The sequence below is a fragment of the Hakea prostrata genome, chromosome 10, assembly GCF_041222555.1.
Source record: "Hakea prostrata isolate BN-2017 chromosome 10, UWA_Hpros_2, whole genome shotgun sequence".
Classification (NCBI taxonomy): domain Eukaryota; kingdom Viridiplantae; phylum Streptophyta; class Magnoliopsida; order Proteales; family Proteaceae; genus Hakea; species Hakea prostrata.
The window spans coordinates 38,301,466-38,323,467 of NC_142609.1; the positions used below are offsets into that span (position 1 = coordinate 38,301,466).

General features: G+C 38.7%; 1 protein-coding gene across 1 annotated transcript in view; it reads left to right on the top strand.

The window, feature by feature from the left end:
* The window catches only part of LOC149002799 (uncharacterized protein At4g22160), a 33,447-nt gene extending 15,817 nt beyond the window's left edge, over positions 1-17,630 (top strand). Inside the window, 1 exon segment of the mRNA XM_089136580.1 lies at positions 16,633-17,630. Within this exon segment, the coding sequence (XP_088992706.1) occupies positions 16,633-16,681 (49 nt within the window). The 3' untranslated portion in view covers positions 16,682-17,630.
* The last annotated feature ends 4,372 nt before the right edge of the window (positions 17,631-22,002 follow it).

Genomic DNA, 22,002 nt, shown 5'->3' on the forward strand with positions numbered 1-22,002 from the left:
TCGCCGCCAGCTGCAAAAATCATCTCCAGCGATCTCTCTCTCTGCAAAAATCTGCAGGTCATCTCCAACGATCTCTTTCTCTTGCTGCAAAAATCTGCAGAAATATGCGACTCATCTCCGGCCATCTCTCTTTCTCTCTCTCGCTGCAAAAACAAAACTTGCTTCAAAAATCATCTCCAGATCTCTCTCCCTGTCTTCTCTCTCTCTGCTCTCCAGCAAACAACGAAGAACGAACCCATTTAAGTTTTAACTTTTAACCCTTTTAAAGCGGGATCTGCCGCACTTTCGGATTTCGGTGGTTTCGCCCACCACCGACACCCGACTTTAAACCGACTTTTCGAACCTTGGCTCTATGTTTACTTCTAGGTTTTTTGCACTGACAAAATCAGATTCAAGGTGGAGAATGTTGTAGAGTGTTGCATCAGTCCAAGGGCTTTTTTTTTGTCTTTTTGCATTTAGTTAGGACTTAAGTGTCTTGTGTATTTGTTATTAGGGGTCTTTTGGTCCTTTGCTGGCTTGTATAAGTATCTCTTAAACATATTAGGGATTCATTCTCTTCATTTGTTGCTTTAAGTATTCTCTGTGTTTCTCTTGGTGGCTGCAATAGAGTTCTTGAAGGTTCTCTGGTTTTGCTTTCATTCGCATGGTGATTTGATGAAATTTTCTAGGCTTCATTGTGTGAGGAAGAACGTAGTTCATGGTGTTCTTCGGTTGTGGTAAAGAGAGCAGCAGTTGGGTGATTGGGAGGTGTTTTCTTTCCTTGTTCTGCTATGTTATTTATTTACCTGTATTGAGAGTTGGAGAGGTAAGACTCTAGGGCTGTACCTCCTATTTGATTTTTTAGTGCAATACCTGATGAGTCGTAGTGCTCGTCCTTGGATGTAGGTCTTATAGTCCGAACCAAGTAAAATCTGGTGTTCTCTTGTGTGTTGTTTCCTGTTTCTCTCTGTAATCCGCTGCAAAATTAGGTACATGTCCTCAATAACAAAGAACACCAGGATTTACTTGATTCGGTCTTAAGACCTACATCTAAGGATGAGTTCAAATACTCATTAGGTTTGCACTCTCCATCATCTAGTAGCTAGGTTACCGCACTAGTGTCTACCCTTTCTAACTCTCAACACATACACACCAAGAACACAACAAAAGACAAGGTAAGAATACCCCTTAAACACCTAGATCTGCTGCACTCTTCACTGTGAATGAAGAGCACCACGAACCAGCATCCTTCCATGCAAGATGAAGCTAAAAAACCCCATCAAAGAACTATGCACATGAGAGAATATCAGAGAAGCAATAAGAAACCTTTGGCTATCTTAGAGAAACACGCAGAAACAAAAGATGATGATAATGAAACTCTAAACCTCAAAGAGGTATTTATACAACTCAATGAAATGACCACACTGCCCCTTTAACAATTACATAAGACTTAAAAAGTCTTAAATAGTTGCAAAAAGACAAAAATGACCCTGAGGTAATACGCACCACTTTACATTCTCCACCTTGAATCTGATTTTGGTAGTGCAAAACCTATTGGTAAACAAAGAACTCATTAAATAACCAATAACAAATCATATAGAGAACACTTTTAGTATGTTTAAAGCATATTTGAACTTGCTAACAGGGAGCACCTTGGTTATGATATCTGTTGCATTGATAGAGGTATTAATCTTGCAAACATCAACCAACCCTTTGGTAATCACATTCCGAGTAAAATGCAATTTAACATCTAGACGCTTAGTTCATTCATGATAAACATTGTTTATAGAAAGACATACGCACTCTCTGAATCACAATGAACAGTAGAATGCAAATCACCAAATCTAAGCTCACCAAGAATGCCTTTTAGCCATAGGCACTTCTTGATAGCTTTAACAAGAGCTATATATACAGCTCAACGGTTGAATGTGCCACCGTATGTTAAAGTGTGCACTTCCAACTCACCAAATTACCACCAATTGTGAACAAGTACCCAGTTAATAACCTTCTCTTGTTTAAGTCAACAGAAAAATTAGAGTCATAAAAATCAGTGATGCTCATATTACCTAGCACAAGAATTATCATATACAATTCTATAAGATGCAAAATCCTTTGAGTTTCTAAGGAGTCATACCACAACAGCCTATAATGCAAGTAGCAGGCCTTGCTCATGAATCTACATACAAGCCCAACTGAATATGCAATATCAGGTCTAGAACATACCATAGAGTATATAAGACTGCCAACAAATTCTTGATATGGTTTATCAATTACAACAATATCAGTGAGAGTTTATGCTTAAAATGAGCACCAAGAAGAGTATCCACAATCCTACAATTAGTATTGTCAAACTTCTCAACAAGTTTATGAACATAACCAACTTGAGATGAGATTAAAGCACCCTTAGGTCTATCCCTATGAATATCAATGCCAAGAATCCTTTTAGCAGTCTCTAAATCTTTCATTTTAAATTCAGATTTCAACATAGACTTTAATTCACAAATCTGAACTCTATCTCTAGATGCAATGTGCATGTCTACATAAAGTAAAAGATAAATGAAAGATTTTGGTCTAAATTCACAATAATAAACAATTGTCATAATAACTCCTTTTAAACTTATTCATTATCAATTTAGCATGAATTCATCAAAACTTTTATACCATTGCCTAGGGGACTGTTTTAAACCATACTATGACCTCAATAATAAACAAACTTTGTCCTCACACCCCTTTTTGACAAAGCCTTCAGGTTGGGTCATATAAATATGTTCATCTAGCCTACCATTTAAAAAAACAGTTTTTACATCAAGCTGTTTAAGGTCCAAATCATGAATGGGCAGCAAAGGCCAGCAACACTCTAATAGAAGTATGCTTCACCACAGGGTTTTCACCCGCATTAGCATACCTAGAAGGTCTCCTAGTCTCCCTTCTAGTCCTATCTCTAGCCAAGACATCATTATTTAGGGGACCCACTTCCTCATCTTTTTCTTTGACACTCAAAAGGGTCACCAACAACACCTAAATCCTCATTTAAATCTAAGGGATCAAGGGTATCAAGGTCACTACTAGTCTCTCCTCAAACTCCACCTCAAGAAAGCTCTTATCTAGGTCTTGGGAGTTGGGAATACCACTAAAAGATCTAGAATTCACAAATTCCAGCTCATTGAACTTAACGTCGACCCCCCCCCCCCCCCCCCCCCCCCCCCCCCCCCCCCCCCCCCCCCCCCCCCCCCCCCCCCCTTTCCCCCCCCCCCCTCCCCCCCCCCCCCCCCCCTCCCCTACTTATGATCACCTTCATATCCTTTAAACACCAAAGGTCTATACACCTTCGCACCTAAAGAATAACCTAGGAAATTGCATTTCCTACCTCTAGGCTCCAACTTCCCCTTGTTTTGGTGGACGAAAGCCACACACCCGAAAGGTCTCAAAGTGTTATAATCACACTTAGTCTTGCTCCACCAAAATTCAGGTGTATCAAAGTTAATGGATGAACTAGGGGACCTATTTATGACAAAACAAGCTGTACTTGCAGCCTCAGCCCATAATTTCTTCCCTAAATCAGATTTTATTAACATGCATCTAACCCTATCCATTATGGTCCTATTCATCCTCTTAGCCACTCCATTTTGTTGGAGGGGGCATAGGTGTATGTCCTATGCCTAGTGATGCCATGTTCTTTGCAAAAATTCGGAAATGTATCATTTCAAAATTCAAGTCCATTATCAGTCCTTAATTTCTTGACTTTCTTTTTAGTTTGGTTCTCAAGTATGGTCTTCCACTCTAGAAACTTATAAAAAACACCCGATTTACCTCTAAGAAAATATAACCAGGTTTTCCTAGAGTAATCATCAATTAAGGATGGAAAGTATTGGGCACCCGAGTGGGATGGAGACACATTTGGGCTTTCCCAAATGTCTAAATGTATATATTCTAAGGTTTGGGAAGTCTTATAAGTGGAGTGGGGGAACTTAGTCTTGTGGAGTTTGCCCATGGCACACACATCATAGAAATTTTGGGGACTAAACTTCTTTAGACCAATCTAGCCACTTTTACACAAGTGCCCTAAGCCTTTACTACTAACATGGCCTAATCTTTTGTGCCATAACTCCGCCTTACTTGATACTTTACGAGAGACTGGTGAAGTAGTCGCTAAAACCACACTCCCATTTAAGAAATACAATCCATTTCTCAAGTCAGCAGTCAAAATGACACTGCTGCACTTCATAACTTTAACCCTCTTTAGAGGAGCAATGTAAACCTCTAGAGTCCAATTGACTCAATGACAACAAGTTTCTTCTAAGTCCAGACACATGCCTAACTTGCTTAAGGTCTCTAACCTTCCCATCGTCCAACCCAAATCTTATCCTATCCCCACTACCTCATATGCGTTGTCATTCCCCATTAGCACTTTACCAAAGGCTTAAAAGTGACAAACCATTCTTTTATAGGGGCATGTGAAAGGTACAACTAGAATCCAAGATCCAATGATCTAGGTCACTACTAGGGGATATGACAAGTGCATCACTTGTGACATCAGCCAAATTTGTGGTCTCCATCCTCTCAGTCCCATTTTCATTATGTTTCTTTTGAAGTCTCTCTCTACAATACTTCCTAAAGTGCCCCTCTTTCTTACAATAATAATAGATTGTTTTACCATTATTTTTATTTTTATTATTATTCTGGTTATTGTTGTTATTATTTTTCTTTCCTACAAATTTCTTCTTCTTATTGTTATTGAATTTCTTTTTATTCTCAAAGTTGTTCTTATTATCAGAATTACAAAACAGCCCTTCACCCACTTATTTACCCTTCTTTTCAGATTTTAAATCTATGTCTTTGATCTTTTATAGCCTTCATGACATCATCTAGGGTTATAGTCTTTCTACCATACTTTGTTAGCATTTTTCACACCAGCATGCAAATCAGGTAAATAATTCAAAATTAAAACAACAAGGGTATTATCTGATTATTCTTCATCTAAGTCAGCAAGATCATAAGATAGTGTATAACCAAACAGTTGTTCTTTTAATAAAGTAATATTAGGAACATAACTAGACATATAGAGTTGTTCAAGTTTCAGCCAAACCTTGGCTGCGGTGGTGCTGTCTCTAATCCTCCTTATGACATTGTTGCTCAGGTGTAGGATCAATGTATTGTAGCACAAGTTCATGAAATCCTGCTTTTCATCCTCAGTTATGGTTGATGGAAGGTTCTTATCCCCCTTGAGGGCTTTGTGACAATGGTTTTAGACTAGGATGGCATGTATCCTGTTTTTCCACACCACAAAGTTGCCCTTTCCATTAAACTTCTCCAACTCATATCGAATAGGAGCCATGGCAAGGGACAAGGAAATTAATCAGAATATATGAAACTAATTTAAACCACAACAGACTACAAAGTAGTTCTGGAATTAACTCTAAAGCAATAATAGAGATCTATTTCAAAACTGATTTAAGTAATAGATTACAAAAAGAGAGTATATTTCAATTAGAATGAACTACTAACTCCATAGACTAATTATATTTAACAATATAGATCACTGATTAACAAGAAGAGAGCAATTACTAACCACAGAAATCTAGGATTCACAAGAACAGAAGCAAATGCACCATCAATTTCAGATTACGTGTTCATCTGAAACATCAATTTCTTAAATAGAACAAGTTAGGTACAAAAGCCCCAAATTACAGAACCACAATCAATGGCTGAAAGGTCTAGACACACCACAACTTAGGGTTTCAATCAACCAAAACCCTAGAATGTCCAATTCGGGTCAATTGGTCACAATACCTAAGTAAAAATTGGGGGTTTTGCTTGCAAGCCCCTTTACTCCGTGCTAGGAACAAAATCCCTAAACAAACTTGATCAAACCTGAAGTTAGGGTTTAGGAAAAATTCGGGTTTCAAGGTACAATGACCAAATCAAGAAATTTCAAGTAATAGAATGCAATAATAAACAAGGAATACATAGAGGAAGGTTTGATTAGGAGGATCGGAAGCATATAGATACATATCAGACGAGGTATATGAAAGATAACATGGCTTTGATGCCAATATGTTAAGAACCTGTACCTATTCTAGCAGCGGAATATGACATAAATAAGAAACAAACAACACAAAGAACACCAGGATTTACTTGGTTGGACTTGAGACCTACATTCAAGGATGACTTTGAAGACTCATCAGATCTGCACTATCCATCATCAAGAAGCAAGGTTATAGCACTAGAATCTACCCTGTCTAACTCTCAACACATACACCCCAAGAGCACAACAAAAGACAAGGTAAGAATACACCTTAAACACCTAGATCTCCTACACTCTTCACTGTGAATGAAGAATACCACGAGCCAACATCCTTCCACGCAAGACGAAGCTAAAAAACCCCCATCAAAGCACCATGCGCATGAGAGAATACCGGAGAAGCAACAAGAACCCCTCGACTACCTCAGAGAAACACTTTGGAACAAGAGATGATGATAATGAAACCCTAAACCTCAAAAGAGATATTTATACAACTCAATAAAATGACGACTTTGCGCCCATTAGCAATTACGTAAGACTCAAAAGTCCTAACTAGATGCAAAAAGACATAAATGACCTTGAGGTAATACGCATCACTTTACAACAAGTTTGCAAGAGTTGGAATTCATTCGAGAGAGAATAATCTACCACATTGTTTCAAACGCTAGGTTTGTTTATTTATTGTTGATGGTTACAACAGTATTTCGCAACTTAAAAGGGTCTAACAAATATGTGATAATGAAGTCTTAGAGTTTCAGTTGAACACAACCGATTCCTTTTATCTTGGAACGGTGGCTGAGATAACCACTTCCTATTATTTCAGAAGTACGGTTGAGCAATTCGAAATTTGAATTTCTCGTTATCTTATCTTCAAAATCCCCCCGCAAGCTCATGGGTTGGAAACAGATCATAAGCTTGAAGTGCAACAATTTAATTTTTGGAGTTGGTAACCTAGCGGTGAGAATGCCCGCAATCTAATCTCCCATAGGAATGAATTTGATTGATAGGTTTTTGGCCGCAACCTGTTCACGAACAAAATGGACCCTTTGTCGTAGCTTACAGTCCACTGATAGGGGAAGGATATTAGAGAAAAAAAAATTGCAGAAAGGAAATAATAGAAAGTAAATAACAAAGCAATAAATGAAGCAATAAAAGCAAAAGGGAAACCTTAACCAAAGAGAGGCACGACTGTAGGCATCTTTGATCTAGGACCCAGGGGGAAGGGAGAACAATAAATAAATGCTGAAATTTAAATCCTAAATTAAGAATATGGAAGGGTAGATAGAAGCGGGAATGGAGGGGGGAGAGAAGATTATTGAAGAATGTTACTTACTTGCATCTTTGAATCTCCAAAAAAAAAAACTTGAATAAACGATTCGAATCTCAACCAATCCTAACAACTAGATCTAGAATAATCTAGATCTGCAATTGCTAGACCCAGAGAGAAAGCGAATCCTCAAACTTGAAACTTGAACTTGAAATTGAAATTGCATTGATAAAACTACAGGAATTACACTTGTATAAAATAAATTACACAACTTCAATATTCCTAAACATTCAATCTAAAAACTAAAACCCACAAAGTAATCAAAGAACTAGAGAAAACCTAGAGCAAGCTAAAGAGAATAGAAAGTGCAAGACTAAAATAAACTAAAGAGAAAATTAAGTGTCAACTAGACCTAAGAGGGGAGGTAATATTTATAGGAGAAGGAGAATAATTTACAAATAAAGAAATAAAATAATAATACATAATAATAATACATAATAATAATACTATTAATAATAATAAGAGTAAAATAGAAAAAGAAAAACAAATAAAGAAAGAGCAAAATTTGTTAGAAATAAAGAGAGAGAGAGAGAGAGAGAGAGAGAGAGAGAGAGAGAGAGAGAATAAGTGGAGAATTAAATAAATAAAAAAAATTAAACTTGATTTTAACGTGGAGAAAAAGTGGAAGAAGAAAGAGAAAGAAAAGAAAAAGAAGAAAATATATATATATATATATTGTTAACAAAAATATAAGTGGATTGGTTATTAAGGAAATAAGAAAGTAAATAAAATAGAAAGTGGGGGAGAGAGAGAAAAAACTAATTAGAGAAATAAATAAAATCTAACAAAATAAAATCTTCTAAAAAAAATAGAAAATCCTAGTCTTTGACTACTTGTGGGCCCCATTACATTCTTTCAATTACAATAAAGAAAAATAAAATAAAATTCCTAATCTAATTTTACAAGATATTTTGGAGTTGGCCCATAATTGCATCTCTAGCCCATCATGCTCCACATCAGGCCCATTTTCACACTTGAGAATTTGAACGGACCTCTTGAAGTGTAAAATCGCATGTTTAATACCCAAAACTCCGAATATTCGTTTAAGTCCTAAAAATTCATAAAATCTGCAAAAACAACATAAAACCCAAGGTAGCTCCACTCTAAGTATGTAAAATGCATGCTTTATGCCCTAAGATTTTACACATAAATGTTCTCATCAGCACCCATGTTAAAAGCTGCGACTTTCAATAGTACTTGGTTGAAACTGCTCGAAATTGGTATGTTTAGTTGAGAAGGGAGAATGGATAAATTGGCTTGTCAACAAAACAGAGGCCACCACACTATATATGATCATGGGTCATTACAATGTGGAAATAAAATCCTGAACATAGACATGTTAGTGTACCCATGTTTAGGTCAGAGGTTGTGGAAAATCTGAGAATCATATCATAATATTTTATTAGTATCTTTAATCTAAGTAGATCAAATTGTAATATTCTATTACAGGTATTTTTCTTATTGTATTTTTCTATTCTAGGTAGATTACTCATTTATTGCAATCTTCTATTCTAGGTAGATTTCTCATTTATTGTAATCTTCTATTCTAGGTAGATTTCTCATTTATTTTAATCTTCTATTGTAGGTAGATTTCTCATTTATTCTAATCTTCTAGGTAGGATATTCTTTCCTATTTCATAGATAGCAGCTGTGTATATATTGATTGTAAAGTTTTGAATAATACACACAAGAATAAAACACTTCAATTCCTATTTCGTTATGGCATCAGAGCCAACCAATCTTGGGATTGCTGTTAAGCTTTCAGGCTTTCATTGCCTTTAATCTCTGGTGTTTCCGCCATACATAGATTATTCTTCCTTTGGCCTTTATTGCCATTCTTTATTCAGCTCTGTTCTGTTTTTTTTTTTCCTTACCTGAAAAACAGATTTTTTCTTTCTCCGTCTTGTCTGTCGTTCTACTGCATCTTTGATTATTGTTTCACATACTATTTTTAAGCACCTACAAAGAGTATGTCAGAACCAAGAGAGGTTACTTCCGGGATTGCATTTGATTAGACAATAAAAAATCTGCAGAATGGAGAATTGCAGAATATTCAATCTGCCTACAGGCTCGATGGAAGAAATTATTTAAATGGTCTCAACTCATTTGGACCATTTTGAAGGGCAAAGGAAAGATGAGCCACCTGATTGGAGATGGACCGAAACCAGGAGATTCAAAATATGAAGCATGGGACGAAGAAGATTCTATGGTTATGGCATGGATGTGGAATTCTATGATTCCAGAAATCAGTGATACATGCATGTTCTTGGCAACTGCCAAAGACATTTGGGAGGCTATCCAACAGACGTATTCTAAGGCGAGAGATGCGGCCCAAGTCTATGAGGTCAAGGTTAAAACAGTAGCAGGCAAACAAGGAAATAAAACGATTCGAGAATATGCCAACCAGCTGAAAGCTTTGTGGCAAGAGTTGGATCATTACCGAGTCATCAAGACGAAGTGCTCTGAGGATGCTGAAGTAGTAAAGCAGTATATTGAGCAAGATAGAGTCTATGATTTTTTGGTTGGGTTAAATCTTGAGTTTGACCAAAATAAGGGTTCAGATTCTTGGAAAACCAGATATGCCGTGTTTCAATGAAGTTGTAGCATTGGTTCGAGGGGAATAGAGCAGAAGAGGACTGATGTTATAGCCTACAAGTGTTGATAGTTCAGCAATGGTATCTCAAGGAGGAGAGCATTCAACTCCCACAACCGACAAGGCATTTGCGGCTGAAAGTGGAAAAAATTGGGCAATCCAAACAGCAAAACAGAGACAATCTATGGTGTAACTATTGCAAGAAAGCCTGTCACACACGGGAAAGATGCTGGAAACTTCATGGTAAACCTCCTAGCCGAGAGGGGGGCACAAAGGAGAGCAAACGGGAAATAATGGTCGGTGCATGTTACATCACCAGACAACCCGAAGCCACTAATAAAGAGGTTGCTAGCCTTAATCAGGAGGACATAGAATGTATAAAAACTCTTTTGAGCAACCTTAACAAAAAACCAGGTACATGTTCTTTGGCATATTCAGGTGAGTTTCCACTTTCTATTGGATTAGATGTCTTTAGTAATTCTCTTTCAAGCCCCTGGATCATAGATTCAGGTGCAACTGACCACATGACACACTCACCAAATCTTTTGACCACATATTCTCCCTGTCCAAGTAGTAGGAAGATAGCTACTGCTGATGGCTCGTTAACTACTATGGCTGGAACTGGAAATATTGAGCTCAACTCATCCCTCATCTTGAAAAATGTCCTACATGTTCCTAGACTATCTATAAATCTCGTTTCTGTGAAGAAACTCACGCAAGATTTACATTGTAATGTAGTCTTTCACCATAGTCATTGTGTATTTCAGGACAAGGATTCGGGGAGGACGATTGTACATGCTAGAGAAAGGGATGGACTCTACTACCTTGAGGCACCAAGCCAATCACATGCTACTAATGGTAGTCCTTCTCAAACCAATAAAGAAAAAAATCTGGCTTTACCATCACAGACTTGGACATCCTTCCTTTAGGGTAATCAGTCTTTTGTTTCCTTCTTTGTTTCAAGGCATACATGTTGATGAGTTTCATTGTGATGTGTGTGAGCTTGCTAAACACAAGCGTGTACCACTTCCTTTAAGCAAGAAAAGAAGTTCCATCCCCTTTTATCTTATTCATAGTGATATTTGGGGTCCTTCTAGAGTTCTTAATGTGTCTGGGGCTAGGTGGTTCGTGTCATTCATTGATGATTGCACTCGTGTCTCATGGATTTTTCTACTCAAAAACAAATCCGACGTTAGTTGTCTTCTTCCCAACTTCCATTCCATGGTTAAAAACCAATTTGGAGTTAGTATAAAAAGATTTAGATCTGTAATGCCAGAGACTATTTCAATTAAATTCTAACTCCATTCTTTCAAAGGGAGGGGATTATACATGAGTCATCGTGCGTCGATACCCCACAACAAAACGGAGTAGCTGAATGGAAAAATGGCCACCTTCTTGATGTAACTAGAGCCTCCCTATTCCAATACAATGTGCCTAAGTCATTTTGGGGGGAAGCGGTCCTCACAACAACTCATCTTATAAATCGGCTGCCTTCGAGAGTCTTAGGATTCAAGAGTCCAATGGATGTCCTTTCCTAGTTCTACCCAAACCTACAAACGACAAATAACCTTGTTCCTCGAATTTTTGGGTGTGTCTCATTTGTTCATATTCATGGACCACATTGGGGTAAATTAGATCCTAGAGCACTCAAATGTTTATTTATAGGATATTCCTCCACTCAAAAGGGCTATAAATGCTATCACCCTCCTTCAAAAAGGTTCTATGTTTCCATTGATGTCACTTTTCATGAACATAAGTCTTACTTTTCCACATCTCATCTTCAGGGGGAGCATTCAATATTGGAAGATAAGAATGGGAATTCCTTACTTGACTTAGAGTTCACTCCCAAATACTTCACTATGTCACCTGAGTCAAACTGTGAACAACCTAAACTTGTGTCGGACTCACCTGTGTCAAACTGTGAACAACATGAAATGAAAGAGTCTATTTCTGATATTGAGCATGTGAGATTTGGCAAAGGAAAGGTGTTCTCAAGGAAGAAGAATTTTGTTCCGAATCGGTGCGAGTTCAAGACTCCAATCCAAATCGGAAATGAGGTACAAATGACTAATCCTTCACTACAAACTGAATCTGATGTGCCCACAGATAGTAATGAACTAGACCTTCCTATTGCCATTAGGAAAGGCACTAGAGAATGCACAACAAAACCCATGTACCCTCTTGCCCAATTCTTGTCCTTTAAACATTTCCCCATCTCATAGAGCCTCAGTAAGTTTAAACACCATTGCCATTCCTAACAACTTATCCGAGGCTTTATCCAATAAGGAGTGGAAGCAAGCTATGAATGTGGAGATGGAAGCATTAGAAAGCAATGGAACACGGGAACTTGTAAGGTTACCGAAAGGGAAGAAACCGTGGGGTGCAAATGGGTCTATACATTGAAGTATCGAGTAGATGGATCTTTAGAAAGGTACAAAGCAAGGTTGGTAGCCAAGGGCTACACCCAAACTTACGGGATTGACTACCTTGAAACATTTGCTCTAGTTGCATAAATGAATACTGTCAGAATCTTACTATCCTTGGTGGCAAATTATGGTTGGGACTTACAACAGTTTGATGTTAAAAATGCATTCTTGCATGTTGAACTAAAGGAAGAAATTTACATTGAGGTTCCATCGGGTTATGAGAATGATTTACCGCTAAATCGATGCAAGTTAAAAAATGCCTTATATGGACTCAAACAGTCACCGCGGCATGTTTTGGCAGATTTACTAAAGTCATGATTAGTATGGGTTACAAGCAAAGTCAAGGAGACCATACATTGTTCATCAATCACTCATCATCAGGGGGAGTCACGGCACTACTTGTATATGTTGATGACTTAATAGTGACAGGAAATGAAGAAAAAGAGAAACAAAATTTGACTCAATGCTTGGCTAAGGAATTTGAGATCAAGGCTTTAGGAAGATTAAAATACTTCCTTGGCATTGAAGTTGCTCACTCTCAACAAGGCATTTTCATCTCTCAACAAAAGTATATCACTGATCTCCTTAAAGAAATAGGAATGGCCGCGTGTAAACCATCAAGCACTCCAATAGATCCCAACAGTGAACTTGGGAATGCAGAAGAAGATGTTGTTGTGGACCGAGAGATGTATCAAAGACTAGTAGGAAGACTAATCTACTTGTCTCACACAAGGCCCAACATAGCATATGCAGTTAGTGTAATCAGCCAATTCATGCACAGTCCAAAGGAAATTCACTTGCATGCAGCTCACCGTGTGCTACAATATTTAAAAGGGACGCGGGAGAGGCCTTTATTTAGAAGGAATAAAGGAATGATACTAGAAGCATACACTGATGCTGATTATGCAGGGTCAGCATTAGATAGAAGGTCAACCACAGGATATTGCACCTTTCTTGGTGGCAATCTTGTGACATGGAGGAGCAAGAAGCAAAATGTTTTGGCCCGGTCAAGTGCAGAAGCCGAATTTCGTGCAATGGCTCAAGAAATATGTGAATTACTTTGGTTGAAGATTATCTTAGAAAACCTAAAGGTTGAATGGGGTGGACCAATGAGACTCTACTTTGACAACAAATCAGCAATCAGAATAGCACATAACCCTGTTCAACATGACCGAACCAAGCACATTGAGATTGACAGACACTTCATCAAAGAGAAGCTGGATAGCGGACTGATTTGTACGCCGTATGTGTCTACACATAGTCAACTTGCTGATGTACTTACTAAAGGGTTGAGCAGCTCAGCCTTTCAAAAATGCATATCCAAGCTGGGAATGGAGAATGCCTATTCACCAGCTTGAGGGGGAGTGTGGAAAATCTTAGAATCATATCATAATATTTTTTTAGTATCTTTAATCTAAGTAGATCAGATTGTAATATTCTATTGCAGGTATTTTTCTATTCTAGGTAGATTATTCATTTATTGCAATCTTCTATTCTAGGTAGATTTCTCATTTATTGTAATCTTCTATTCTAGGTAGGTTTCTCATTTATTGTAATCTTCTATTCTAGGTAGATTTCTCATTTATTATAATCTTCTAGGTAGGACATTCTTTCCTATTTCATAGATAGCAGCTGTGTATATATTGATTGTAAAGTTCTGAATAATACACACAAGAATAAAACACTTCAATTCCTATTTCGTTAGTTATCCTTCAACACTTCTGCTCGAGTTGGTGCATAAATATATCGCGTGGTCAATTTAAAAACATTAGGATAAGGATTTAATTGTTAAAACTTGGCTAAAACATTAGCTGGGCAGTTCTTAGTTGTGAAAAGTGGAGTACCAATCAGGCAGTCTTAAAACTTGGCTAAAACATTAGCTAGGCAGTTTTTAGTTGTGAAACATGGAGTAGCAATCAGGCAGTCTCAATCTTCTCCTTGATGAAATGTTCGTCAATCTCAACATGTTCTGTTCTATCATGCTGTTTAGGTTTATGAGCTGTACTGATTGGACCTTTATAATTTAAAAAATGTCTCATAGGTCCACTTGGTGATTCTCAAATCTTGGAGAAAAATTTCTTCAACCAAATGAGTTTGTGATCCTTGTGCCATTGCCCCCAAAAAACCACAGCACTAGCATTCCCAAGAAAGCATTGCACTATTTTTGCCTTAGCATTAGATCTAGAAACCACAAATTGTTCCTGCTGCTCTAAGTTACGGAATCCTCTCCAAGGGAAGTGCTTAACTTGAAGTGGAGCTTTGATTATCAGTAGAACCAACCCAATCAGCGTCACTAAAGGCTTCTCATTTCAGATTCCTATTATTTGAAAATAGAATACCTTTCTAGGAGCTGGTTTTAAATGTGAAGAATTCTGCAAATTGCTTCATGATGTATAATCTTTAACTCATGTAGGAAGCATTTGACAACTTGTATGGTTTGAGATAAATATATGAGTTTGCCAACAATGAGACGTTGATATTGTTCCCTTTTCTAGAGGTGCTACTTAGTTGATGGTTAACTTCAGTAGGAGAATCCACATGCTTGCAATCAGGTAGCACTGAGAATTGCTGTAGAGGAAGAAATACCATAGATTCTGGTGGAATCAGATTGCAGTTTGGTTATCTCAGCAATTCATTCCGATGGAAGAGGTGCTTCACTTACCATTAGGCCAATAGTCGATGATTTTTTTTGGATGAATTAATTGTCGATGATACAATCTGAGTTTTTCCTTCACTCTTTTTTCGTTTTGCCTTATTCTGAGGGGAGCAAATGTTGTTTGCTCACTCCTTGGCGAGAAGGCCTTGTCCTTAGCAGGAAGGACAATTTGGCCGCAGTCTACTTCTTGGCTTCATGACCTGTGTGGTGCTCTTCTTTTGAATGAATGATCTCTTACCCCAAAAAGAAATTAGTTTCTTCTGACAGGTCTAGAACATACTTTCTTTGCAATATGGTTTGTTGGATATGGGTACTTGAATTCCTGAGAAGCAGTTGAGGTGCCGTTCTTCAGTTTCACACCTGGTAACCTATTGAATTTTTAGAAAGGAGATTTCTTCTTCAGCATCATTACTGATTGCTATGTTATCCGCATAAACAATAACTGTAGTGATGATTATTAGATTTATCACCAAATTGGGCTTCCTTTTTAGGGTTAGCTTCTACACATGTTGGGCCTTTTTCTGTGTAATATGCTTTTATTGACCTAAACTCTAAGTTGCATAGGGAATTAAACACTGATAATTAAGTTGCATGGAAATATAAGTACTTAAGTACTTATATTTCCATGCTTAGTTTTTATCTTATTTTTGGAAATTGAACTGGTTTGGCTGGTTTGAACCAGAGATTCAATTTTGGTTATTTTAGTTTTTTTTTTTTTTTTTTTTGTGAAGGGAATATTCCCTTTTAAGTTATAATTGACTCGGTTTTTAGTCTATTCTAGTTTCCTCATTGGTTCAAGTTACTTAATATGAATGATTTTTAGTGGGATCTATTTTTGTGTAAGATTTAAAAGGGGGGGGAATGAGTAGATGGTGACCAATGTATCTGAGCTCTGTGAAATTAGAATCATGCATGCACCTACGCATAGGTTCATTAGGTTGATACTTTCTACTCGTTGGGACACTACCACCAAGTTTATCTTCCAGATCCTTGAAGGCATTGAAGTCTCCAAGTAGGCACCAAGGAGAGGATATTTGGGAGCTAAGATTGCGAATATCACTCCACAACACCTCTCTTTCATGCCCAAAGTTGGCTCCATAGATAAAGGAAATGTTCACAGCAATACTATCATTGTGAGACACCACCAGAACCTGTTCTTATATCTTGGCTTTTGATTACTCATAAAAAGCTGCAATTTTATTGCCCTATCATCTGTACGTGCTCATTAATTCTGGTGGAAAGTTATAAGAGATGCACTCTGTTTGAGTTCAATATGAATCGTATACTCTTCAATGGATGAATTTACTTGGTCATGGCTAAGCTTTGTCACTTTCATCTGTGTATCTAATTGTTTAATATGTATCACTATCCAATAATCTGTTGCATAGACGTGCAGATAAAAATTGTCAGCATATCTGCAATGGATCCTAGAGCCCATTAAGTCTTGGTCTTATCTCTTTCCCAGCAACTAAATGTGATTTCAGTCAATGCCTTATACCAATGTGGGAAACTTTCTTGGAATTTTATGGAAAATTTCAACTGATCTGGAGTTCTCTTAATAGTTTGAAACTACTGTTATGATTGCCCTTATCCCGCTTGGGTCTGATATGTGGATTCCTCTTGATGCAGGGAGGCTCTTCTGCTGCTTGGGTTGCTTCAATGTGATTGGAGCTTTTGAAGGGGACACGATCTTGGGATAAGGGCAGCATGCATCCTACAATTTGGATTTGCTGTTAGTATAATGTTTATGGATAGGTAAGGGGTTCTGTTTACCGCCAAGTGATCTGATCTCGTGGTTACTCTTTCCGGTATGTACTACCTGTGGTTAAGTTTCTTCTATTTTGGTCAACAAGAAGATAAGAGAGAACAGGGAGATGTTGAGGTGGTTTGCCTCGTCTCACTTTAAGAAGTTCTTGGATAAATAATCAGGTAAAGTCCTCATTCACAGTAACTATTAGATATGGCTGCCAAGGCTAGTCATCTGTGTAGTGAGTTACTTGATGAACAATGTGAAATCAGATTTGATGAAATTGTAAGAATTTGTAGAAGGTCAAATATAACCTGGAAAACTTAAGGCAGGCAAGGAATTTTAAACTAGTAGCCCTTTTCTAGCTTATTTTGGATGACCATCCGAGGGCAAAACCTTGATGCAAGTCTCAGCTTTACCATTCAAAGTTTTTTGTGAAGGGAAGGATTCCTGAGAGATAAATAGGCAAAGACTTGAATGTTGATTTTATTAATATTTCTGAAAGTATACTTAAGGCGGAATCAGCACCTGGTCATTTTACCCTGCTCTTAAGCATAAAATTTTGCTGTTTTCTGCTGTATTTGTGTTGGGATCCTGGATTCAGCAAAACAGCAATGCATTGATGATAGAGATAGTAGGGAAAATATGCTTTATTAATTGACAAACTCAAAAACACAAAACAACCTAGTAGTAGGTATACCTACAGCTACCTGAGAGCAACAGCTCTCACCCAAAATTCCCTTATGACAAATGGTGATCCTAACGTACTACCCTCCCCAATATTTATGGTAGATAATTCCCTAAAGTAACCCCTTAACAAAATATTCCCCAAATCATTCTTTATTCAGTAGCCTTCGTCTTAGGGTAGATGTGTTTTCTTTCCTTAACTGCTGCTCACAAAATCCCGTAGCCGCCTTCTTGTGCTTGCGAGAATACACTCGGGATATAGAGGGTCTATCAACATTTCCCTCCAACAGTTTCACCTTGGCCTCAAGCTGAAAATTAGGAATTGGTCATTTGCCCCGTCGTAGTCCTTCCAAGTATCCTCACACTGCGTCCTTTCCACTTGAGCAACACTCCCAGCACCCCTTGAGGAGAGAAACAAATAGCCAACAGACCCTCCGGAGTAATTTGTAGTTCTCCATCCTCTGCGAAACAAGAAGGAAGTGGTTGGGGGTAATACATTGTCCGATAACTTTCTCCAACTAGGAGACGTGAAATATAGGGTGGACCTTCGAATCAATGGGTACAAGTAAGCGATATGCTACTGACCCCACTTGCTCAATTGGAAAAGCTCCATAGTAACGACGGCTAGGCTTTTTGTTGGGGGCGATTGGTGAGCTTTTGGAAGCAACAAGGCTGGAGTTTGAGAAAGACCTTCTTGCTCACTTGGTGGCTGACATCCCTACGATGAGGATCAACTAAAGCATGCATTAGGTTCTGTGTAACTTGAATGTTAGCTTTGAGATCATCCAACACTAGATTTCGCTTCCGTAGGAACAAGTCAACTTCATCTGCTTTGAACCATCCATCTTCCCAACGTAACAACACTATTGGTCTGTACACAATCTGGAATGGAGTCATCTTAGTGGCTGAGTGGAAAGTTGTATTGTTCCCATATTCAGCCCAAGGTAGCCAAGTTACCTAGTCCCGTGGTCGGTGTGCACAGAAACAATGAAGATATATTTCCATGTTGTAACAAACAAACTCCGTCCGGCCACAGTCTATGGGTGGTATTCACTGTTGAATTTCAAGTGAGCAAATGCAAATTTGAAGGGCTCCAACCAAAAATTACTAACACACACACGACCCGTATCTGAAACAATGGTCCTAGGGAATCCATGTAGTCGAATGACCTCCCTACTAAGCACAACAGCTACATCCTTGGTACTGTAAGGATGGGTTAAAGCTATGAGGTGTCCATACTTGGACAGTCAATCAACCACTACTAATATTGTATCTCCACCGTTGGTCTTTGACAACCCTCTGATAAAATCCATACTAATATCCTCCCAAACCCTCTATGGTATGGGTAGGGGTTGTAGGAGGCCAACTGGCTTCATAGCTTGGTATTTTCTACGCTAGCACGTATCACAACTAGCAACAAAATCTCAAATAATAGTCTTCATTCCAACCCAATACACAACCCTAGCTAGCCTCTTACATGTGCGTAGGAATCTAGAATGACCACCAAATGGATTAGAATGATTTTCAGCAAGTAATTCGGAATCAATTGTGATTCTTCTAGTATCACTAACCTGTTTTGTACAAAAGGGTCCCATTTTTGAGCTAGTTATCTGGGTACTCGTGTGATCCCTGAAGCAGTGCTTGAACTATCTTTTTGTATCATTCGAAAGCTTGCACTTCCACTTCTAACCCTTCGCCGCCCAACCAGAATGTTGTTGTCATCGAGAAGAGGTAGGCTTCACTATCCAACTCTCTAGAGAGTGCATCTGCAACTCTATTTTTACTGCCTCGCCGATAGATAATTTCAAAATCCAGCCCCAACAACTTCATCACCCAATTCTATTGATCCTTTGCAATGATACATAGATCCAATAAATATTTTAACCTTTAGTTTTATCAATGCATACCTTGAAATGTTGTCCTATCAAATAATGGTGCCACTCTGAATGACCATCACAATTACCATTAGCTCTTCCTCATAGATAGACTTCGCTTGAACCTGTTGTGACAACACTTGACTCCAGTAAGCGATTGGATGCCCTTCTTGCATAAGGACAACACCAAATCCAAATCCCGAAGCATCAATCTCTAGCACAAACTCCTTCGTAAAGTCAGGTAAAACTAGCACTGGAATTGCAATCATGGCTTCTTTTAGTGCTTTAAAAGCCTTTTTTGCCTTCTCATCCCACTTGAATGCATCTTTCTTCAACAAATTAGTGGGGAGAGGGGGGGGGGTGGCAACTATCTTCCCATAGTTTTTAACAATTCGTCGATAATATCCCGTCAAACCCATAAATCCATGTAAGGCCTTAAGATTTCTAGGTTGGGGCCACTCCACCATGCATTTAATTTTCCTTGGTTCCGCTGCCACACCATAGTAGTATGCCTCAAATACTCCAAGACTGAAACACCAAAAGAGCACTTCTTCCGGTTTACCACCAAGTGGTGTTGTGTAAGAAAAACAAAAGTGGATCGCAAATGGATCCCAACTCATCGAATAATTCACTATCGTCGAAATAGGAAACTTGTCAGGGATGGTGAGTTTGTTCAAGAACCGATAGTCCACACAAAATCTCCAACTGCCATCCTTCTTCCAAATTAGCAAGACCGAGCTAGATTAGGGGCTTAGACTTGGTCATATCAGTCCTGCAGTCAACATCTCTTGTACTGATCTTTCAATCTCGTCCTTCTAGGTGTGTGGGTACCGGTAAGGTCGGACATTAGGGGACATACTACCCCCAACAACCTAATGGTATGATCATGGGTTCTATGAGGTGGCAATTCAGTAGGTTCCGCAAAAATGTGTGAACTCACTCAATAATCCAATAAACTAGTGTATTCCTAGTGCTCCCTAACCTCCATACTAGTGAGTTGTGGTTCCAGCCAGTAAGCTTCTCCCCCTACTTGTATGTCTCTCCACAAATTTTCTTAATCATCGTCTCCTTGCACAATAGGGTGGGATCTCCATAGAGCGTTATACTCTTTCCTTGCCACTCAAAACTCATGGTTTGGTGGTGCCAATTGCTTCTGATTTTGTTGAGTGCTACTAGCCACTCTACTCCCAAAATAATGTCTACATTGCCCAGATCGAACGGAAGTAGGTCTAATACAAAAATTTCTCCCCTAATGATTGTCGCAACTTTCCAGCCTATTCACATCGCTTTTTTCCGCATACCATTGCCCAATGTCACTTGAAAAGTTTTCTCTTGCACATTCAATCCTAATGGTTCCACTAGTTGTTTTGACACAAAGTTATGAGTGGCATTGTAATCCACCAAAATTAGAACTCCATTATTGCCAGCCAACCCTCAGTTGCATAGTCTTTGGTTAGTTAATTCCTACCAAAGATGGGCTCGAAAGTTCCGACTCCATCATTGGCTCCATTTTGATCACTCCATTGCCACTATCAGTCTTAGCAATAGCCATCACCAGTTCCGCCTCATCTTCCTCTTGAAGCATAAGCATTCCGAGTTGCTTGTTGGGGGCATTGGTAGCCCTTGGTATATGGTCCATCTCTAAAACAAAAGCCCCTTGTCCATTTTGTCTTTGATCTCTTCCTGGGAAAGCCATTGCGACCTACTAGGGCTTCTTGTCACGGCATAAATTGTAGATCATGTTTGAGAAGAGTGAGACGATGGTTCACCTCCCTTTTGGATCAATAAAATTGCTACAGCCTGGTTCGAATTGTTTCCAGGGGTGGTACGTGGTCCAGTAGAGTTAGTTGGGCTTAAAGTAAAGTATCGTTGGGATGGGCTTTGGGTTGATTAGTTTGATTGGCTCTAATTGGCTTCTTGGGATATTTATAAGCCCAATTACGTGCTTGTATAGCTTGGGCTAGGTTCATAATTTGGCCTAATGATGTGGGCCCAAAGAGCTTAACTTCTACCCTAATCTTTTCATTTGAGCCAGCAAGGTAAACCCCTTGAAGCCAACCTTCCTCCGTGATTTCAGCCGCCACTATGAGAGCTTTGAATCCTTCCCTGGACTTTGCCATGGTCCCTATTTGATAGTCAATGCTTCATAGGGAGTTTGCATCTGCGCTGAACAAAAACATTGGATTAAGGCTTCTTTTAACTCTTTCTATGATCTCAAAGGCTGCTGCAACTCCCTAAACCACATCCACCCTAAGCAGCACTTCGAAGCATATTGTTGCAGATATAAGTTTCTCCCATTCTTCCAGTTCATACAGGTCAAAGAATCGATTTGCTTTAGCAATCCACCCCACGGATCCCTCCATGAATGTTGGCATCAAGTTATCGGGAAGGAACCGCCGTTTCACCCTCTGCTGGAGTTTGATCTACCTGTGTTACTTCCGACGAATGAGAAGTCACCTCTATGGACTTCCCCTTTTGAAGCAAGGTTCTCAATTCCTACCTAAACACTTCATTAGCCCCCCCACTGCAAAGCAATCACCCAATCTTCTTCATCTCTACATTAATCATCCCCATCCTACCCTACCGCTTTGCCATGGTCCTAGAATTGTATTGCTTTGATACCAAGTTATTAGGATCCTAGATTCAACAAAATAATAATGCAACGATAATAGAGATAATGGAGCAAATATG